The sequence below is a fragment of the Macrobrachium nipponense genome, chromosome 25 (genome assembly GCF_015104395.2).
Source record: "Macrobrachium nipponense isolate FS-2020 chromosome 25, ASM1510439v2, whole genome shotgun sequence".
Taxonomy (NCBI): domain Eukaryota; kingdom Metazoa; phylum Arthropoda; class Malacostraca; order Decapoda; family Palaemonidae; genus Macrobrachium; species Macrobrachium nipponense.
The window spans coordinates 57553169-57560668 of record NC_087214.1 but is presented as its reverse complement, the minus strand read 5'-3'; the positions used below and the strand labels follow the sequence as shown (position 1 = coordinate 57560668).

The following is a 7500-nucleotide window of genomic DNA, read 5'->3' as shown; positions in this document are numbered from 1 at the left end:
AACTGCCCCCTTGTCTTTTACCCTCTTAGTACAAACGATATGTTGAAGATACCTTTGCTCTTAAATCAGCTTTTAACGCAGACCAGTTTCTCTCCTTCATTAATAATATTTACATCCTAATATTAACTTTACTTTAGAAAGAGAAGCTCATAATCAGTTACCCTTTTTAGACGTATTGGTTTCAAGGTAGGTGATCGTTTTAATACCTCTGTCTTTAGAAGAATGACTTTTTCTGGTTTTTGTTCCAGTTTTTACAGTGCTTGTTTTATGGATTTAAACTTAACTCAGTATCTAAGCTGCTTCACAGCTCTTTGACCTCGTCCTGGGCTTCTTTTCATAAAGATACTGAATTTTTATACAGCTACTTTTCTGATTATTGCTTTCCTCCCTCAGTTTTCTATAAATATTGTAAAAGAAAAAAACTTAAAGAAACTGATTATTTCACCTTATATTCAAGATGACAGATTTAAGAATATTCTCAAATCTACTATTGAAAAGCATTACAATATGTTAAACGGTATTTTAATCCCCAAAAATCCTCTGACAATTGGTTCATTTTTTTAAATTTAAAGATAAGCTCTGCAAAGCACTGCAATCGTCGATCGTTTGCAACATGCTTGCCCCAAATATGATTCGGGGATCTATGTCGGATCGACTAAACGATTGCTGAGGGTCAAGGCCGATTCTCATAAAGGTGTCAGTCATCGAACGAGTTGCAAGCTGCCCAATCCCGAATTTTCTAATATTTGAAACCATTCTCGTATTTGTAACACCAATATTAAATACTCTGACTTTTCTGTCCTGGGGCAAACTAGGCATTCTTACGAACTGCCTATTCATAAATCTCTTTTTATTAAGCAGTTAGCCCCCAAACTGAACTCGCACGCTTCCTCTGTTCAACTATACTTGGCCTAAATGATGTTTGTTTTCTTTGCTTTTTACCCACCTTATTGTATTCACTTAGTCTTCAACTTTCCATGTGACATGTGCTTTTTTTTAACTCTCCTATTTTTGTAAGTACTTCTTAAGTTTTTAACTGCAATTTTTATTTTATTTCTAATTTATGTTGTTTTAAGTAGTAGCTTTCCTTGTGCTTTAATTGGATTTTTATTGTTCTTTTCTAGTCCTAAAGATGTAACATGATGTTATGAAACGCATTGGCGAATAAATATTATCTTACTTGATAACTGATTGTTCAATGTCACCTATCCTGATGCTATATATATTATATAAGTATATATATATATAATATATATATATATATATATATATATATATATATATTATATATATACTATATATATATTATATATATATATATACAGGGTGTCCATAAAGTCTCTTCACAATTTACTTTAAAAAATATATTACAAGAACAAATATTTTGAAATTATTACTAAATAAGGAATAAATGGTAGTTTTTTCTGCCTAATTTAATACACCTCTATATGGGTAGTACCATTAGTTGCATGAAACACATCAAGGTGTTATTAGATGGCAATCAGTGAACTTTGGATTGAGATCAGTGATGTTCTGTATCTATGTTCAATACACGATATCTTTAGCATAACCCCATAGACAGAAGTCTAAAGAAGTCCAGGAGAGTGATATTTGGTGAACGAGGTGGCCAGGGAATGGGCAGAGTGAATAAAGAATAAAATCTCACTTAAATTTTTCCGAACACAATTACTTATGATTTTCACAGAGAATGTCTTAGAAATAGAATTAGTTTGCCTGTTTAACAAAATGTTTTGGTAAAACAGCTCTCTGTAATCTTCTTATGACAAGGTTTATTGGATCAATTACGGTCGTTCTCTGTGAAAAGATTTTATAGAAACAGACCTGCTAATTCTCCGAGACAAGCTTTTAAAAAACAACTACGCAAGCCCTCAAAGAGATTTTATTATGGAAATAGAACTAATGGCTTTGTAAGGTAAGAATTTATAAAGCTTTCTGGGACAAGATTCCCCCCCCCCCCAAAAAAAAAAAAAAATTGAGTAATCTCTCTAAGACACGATTTTACCGAAAAAGAACTGCTAGATCTCCAAGGCGAGCATTTATAGAAACGAACTGATGGCTCTCTTAGGCAAGATCATATAAAAATAAAATGATATAAACTCTCTAAGTCAATATATTAAATGGACTGGTAACTCTCTAAGGTACGATTTTTTTTTATAAACAGAACTACTGAAACTCGAAAAGGAAAGATACTGTAGAAACGCAACGATATAAGCTCTCCTGGGAAAGAATTTATAAGAACAGGATACCGTAATACATCTTAGGCCTTTATAGGAAAGTTGGAGGTATATATAAAGTGGACATTCAAAATGGTGAAAAACCAAACAAAAAATAAATGTAATAAACGGATGTTGTCATACCCTTCATTCGTAAAATGTCAGTGACCAAAATACAATACGAATTTCGACACAGAAATACGTTACTTAATGAAATGCATCTGTATAAAACAATCATTGCCGGGATGCTCTTCATACAACCCGTGTAATTGCATTTTCGTCCCGAGTTGATTAGACGCCGACCAGCCTTTTAAAGACATTCTCGTCTTACACGTAATATTTGCCTGGCAAATAAAGGCAAATACAGGGGATATTTTGTCTCCGGTTACTCGTTGTTTGATTTTCATTACACGGCGAGGATGAGGTCGGCCTTCAATTAAGATGGATATGAGGTTGGCTTTCAATTAAGAAGAACCCCGTTAATAACGCCGGGTTAATAATGTCAGATCGAGTCAGCTAACCTAACTAAGACTCTTGGAAAACAATGGCTGCCTCAGGATTCGGAAGTTCATTAGTGAAGTTTGGAATATTAATGAATTTTGAACCCTTGTCTCCATTTATTTTTGAAGGCTTTTCTTGACATCTGTATGGATTTTTCTCACTTTATAGGTGCATGAATCATATTTGCATAAAGAAAACAGAGGTACTATGTTTTGTGAGAACGTACACACCTATAAAGGTAAAAGTATTCAAGAATGGTATCCGTGGTTGAGTCGGATAGTCAAGCCGGGTGATCTGTAAATTTTTCAGTGAGAAATAATTTCCTTTGCTAATGAGGGAACTGCTGAGAGTGAGATAAGGAGGTCAGATGAGTATTGAATGTAAAGAAACCTCAAGGAGATTCTTTACAGAATAACGATTGACAGGGATATTAAGAATTAAAAGAAATGGAAGGCTTTATAATTAAAGGTTTTAGGTTAAGATAGTACATTGGTTTTAAAAATGTGTTTTGTGTAAAATGCATGAGATTGAAGGGTACATTGCATTTGCAAAAGTTTAGTTTATGGTAGAAATATTAGAAGGAGTTGGTCATGGCACAGTTCAAATATGTGTTTAGACATCTTTTTATAAACGTGAGGAAGGGTAGGCTCAACAAGGACAGTCTTCCACTTCTCAGCAAGTCTGGCGCTGGTAATCATTTGCAACTAGTTTGGATGAGCATATTTCACCTTCAGTACAATGCATCTGAATTCCAAATATGCAGAAGTAGCTCAATGCCGATAGAAAATGGCGGTAGCGTACCCTTTTTGGATTGCCTTATATAAAGTACAGTAGTATTAATGAGTTTTAATGCACTTCTGCCTGTTTGCATTTCTGTTTTTGCCAAAGTAATATAGGATTCAGTTTTCACTTCGGTGTTTTAAAGGGCTTGGCCTATATGTAGGCTTGAGTTTATTGATGAATTGGATGTGATTGGGAACACGAGCAAGAAATTAACATATCATGATTTTGTATTTGACCATGCAGTAAGAACCTCAGAAAAGACTTTTTGTATGAGTAAAACCACCTTCAACAAGAACATTTGCGTTTGTTTTAATAAACATTAACAATTATAAACACGTTTCCCATCTACTTAAGAACTCAGGAGTTCATGTAGCATTTAAGAACAGTCAAACAGTCAAGCTTTTATAAAGATCTCTCCCGTCAATAATAAAGGATGTGAATCTCAAATCCCATGCAAGTCTTGTTACACGTTCCGTCAAACTGGAAAACTATTAAAAAAGTAATAAAAAAGTATAAGATGTACATTACATATGTATAGGAGAACGGTAAAATTTTCGGTCATGTTAATGAAAACGATCATGCCATCAACTGGAGAGAAGCTAGACATATATCTTATTCCAAAGAGATATTGGGAAGAAACATAATCGAACTCAGTTTCATAAGAGCTTTTGTAAGAACATGAATGTCTGTCAAGGATGTATCAACTTGATACATTTATTTCAAAGAAATTATCTAAAATGTATAGATACTGAGGAAGGGCGTTTATCCTGAGCCTACAGCAAAGTCATGAGCCCGCCTGTATAAGAAAAAGGGAAGTTGTGAGTAGACCGCTGACCTCAGTCGTTTATGAGTTAGTTGTTCCTCTCATTCTTTACTTCTACTTATCAGTTGTAATGTTATCTTGTAATGTTATCTTGCTCTTTGTAATGTTATCTTGTCGCTAAAATTCTGTTCTGTTGGAACACTGTAAATGCGAACTGGAGCATATTTGTTTCATGTTTGGTTTAATGGCATTTTACGTCAGTCTACATAAATCTCACATTTACGTGTGCTCAGATCTTTCGTTGAAAGCGAAGTCTTCGTTTACCATTCCACTGAGATCAGTGTTTCCATAGTTGTTCAGTATCCTTATGAATGGAATGATATGAAATGTCTGAGAAAAGACAGCGAATGTAGTCACAAAGTTGTGGGATATTAACTGAGCCTAGATTAGAGTGTGTAGTGACTGATATAGCAGGTAATTGAGTACTTAGTAGGTATAGTGGAGAGGAAATGCACTTACTCAGAAGAGTTTGAAAATGTTAGCAAGAGGAGCCAGTTTTAAATGAATGGAGCAAGAGGAAGGGTCTTAGGGTGAATGGAAACCAGGAATATGGAGCAATGAAAGTTAATGCGGTTGGTGGATAAAAGAAGGTTCATTTGTGTCGGCATTTTGTTCGTAAATACAGCTGATGATGATAACATGAGTAAAAAAATGCTTGAAGGAAGAGTATAGCTAGGTGTGCACTAATTTTGGGAAAGCGGAATGAATTGTCTATAAGAACAGGGAAGGAAAGTATGGTAGTGATTTGTGGATGTTGAATACGAATAAAAAAGAAAGGTGAAGCTGTTGAAATTAAGTAGTTGTGTAATAAATGTGGATAAAGAGGATTGGACGTATGAAAACTGTAGGGATACATGCAGAGGTTATAAAAAGTTTCTTAAATTTTAAAGGATGGGTAACATTGTTAGAAGAGGGTTTAGTCATGTGGAAAGAATGGACGGCGATAGGTTGGTGAATAGAGGTTTTAATTCATAAGTAATAAAGAAAAAGGAGAGTGTGACCTATTTTGAATAGGATATATGACGTGAAAAAGATACTGGGAAGGAAGCACTCTAATATCTAACGGGTGCAAGAGTACGTACAAGAAAGCAGTGGATGATGCAGAATGTAGGTGGATGAAGTGTAATGTTATAGAAGCATTTTAAACAAGTGTTCATTAGCGATTAAGCATTTTAAGTTTGAATATAAAATTGACTGGTGTGCGAGATATTTTCAAAAAGTATCCCGACCTTTATTCATAAAAGAATACTCCTATACAGATACAACAATCTTACACTATTTTTCAAAGTAGTCCTCTACGGCTGCCACACACTTCTTCCAATGGTTCTACCACTATCGCCGACAAGGCTGGAAACCTATTTTAAGATTGCTCACAGCAGCTGGTCAATCACATTCTGCATGATGTCTTTTCTGGACTGAAATCTGGTGCTTTCCAGGGGCACATTTTCAGCTTGGGGAACAACCAGAAGTCACATGGAGCCATTTCAGGAAATTAGGGAGCCTGATGAAGCACAGATGTGTTGTTTTTGGCTAGAAAACTGTATCAAATATGAAGAATGGTGGGTGCGTTATCTGACGGAGCTCCACATTCTTTCAGAGAGAGAGAGAGAGAGAGAGAGAGAGAGAGAGAGAGAATGGAAAATTCTGAGAAAACCTGCGCAACTTAAGGTTGTTGAGATGACTTCTGGTTTTTCCCCAAGCTGGAAATGTCCTGAAGGGGACCAGATTTCAGTCCAGAGAAGACATCATGCAGAGTGCGACGGACCAGCTGCGCGTTCATCTCGAAAGAGGCGTTCTAGTGCTGCTTCCGACAGTGGTAAAACCGTTGGGAGAATTGTGTGGCAGCCCAAGGGGATTACGTTGAAGGAGATTAGTGTAAAATTGCTGTAACTGAATACAAGTATTTTCTATGAATAAAGGCAGATACTCTTTGAACACACCTCGTATTGTTTTTCTCTTGAGTGACCTCTGTTAGGGGAAACTATATATATATATAATATATTATATAGATATATATATATATATATATATATATATATATATATATATATATATATATAATTTATATATATATATATATCAAGGGATCTTCCTCACGCCGAAACCATCAAGAGAAGAATAATAAGGTAAAACTAAGTGACTGTAAAAAGAGTAGAATACCCACCGACCACTTGTAGCTTGAAGGACCTTGAGATTTTCGGTTCAGTAGAGACCTGGCACTCATAAGTGCCTGAGTCGGACACCTGGGCTGATGATATGCGGAGAGTCCAGTCATCTGAACCTTCCGAGTGGAGCGCCGTGAACCGGTCGTCTGTCGTGTAAGTAAACAGACCGACTGTCAGAACGTGGACGTCTTGTTTCCGAATCCAGGTCACCTGAGGAAAAATATATGGCGTTATGCACAGGTGCTAAAAACGACGTTAGGATTCAAATCGTGTTAGTACTGAAAAAATTGAAGCTCAAGTGAGCTATTAAGGATTTATGTGGCCGCTCTACTTTCGTTTTTTGTTAGGTAATAAGTTTGGTCCTTTCTAGAGTCTAGAGAGTTCTGTTACAAGTAGACCCGTTAACGATAAGTGTTTCTTATAGAACCAGCGAATATTATTGGCTTAAATGTGCCCAGATACCGAAAATTACCTGAAATATCTTATTGCTGCAAAGGCTTCACCTCCAAAATAGATTTCAGCAAGGATTATATAATTGACTAATTGACGAAATTAGGCTGTCAAGCCAAGCAATGGGGCACTTTTGGGTAGTTGGTCATCAAGATATAAAGAGATCCAGAAAAGGAAGGAGATGCAGTGAAATGATCTAAAGGTGGGACTGGAATAAAACCCAGCAGTTACACTAAGAATTAACAGGTAAAGGCGTTGGACAGCATGACTAAAGAACGGAAGCATGGGCGGACATCAAGTTCGCTATGGACATCCAAAGGCAGCAAAGCAAAATCTGAATTTCAAATGAATCTCTTCTCAACTCTGAAGCTTTATATTCAACTTTTATAAGTTCTTACATCTCTATGGTTCTTGGCTAAGGCACACCTTCAGAGAGTAAAACTGCAATTTTTTTTATGATAGTTTGGGGAAGGGGTAACTTTTTTCCTTTCTTTGTAAATGAAAGTATCTATTTTTGTATATTGCTATTAAGTATAGGTTGAAT

The 7500-nt window shown here is 35.7% G+C and overlaps 1 protein-coding gene across 1 annotated transcript in view; it reads right to left on the bottom strand.

The window, feature by feature from the left end:
* LOC135199433 (hemicentin-1-like) overlaps window positions 1-7500 on the bottom strand; it is a 465638-nt gene that overhangs the window by 9827 nt on the left and 448311 nt on the right. The window contains exon 3 of the mRNA XM_064227464.1: window positions 6506-6716. Coding sequence (XP_064083534.1) covers window positions 6506-6716 — 211 coding nt within the window. The remainder of the gene's footprint in view (window positions 1-6505; window positions 6717-7500) is intronic.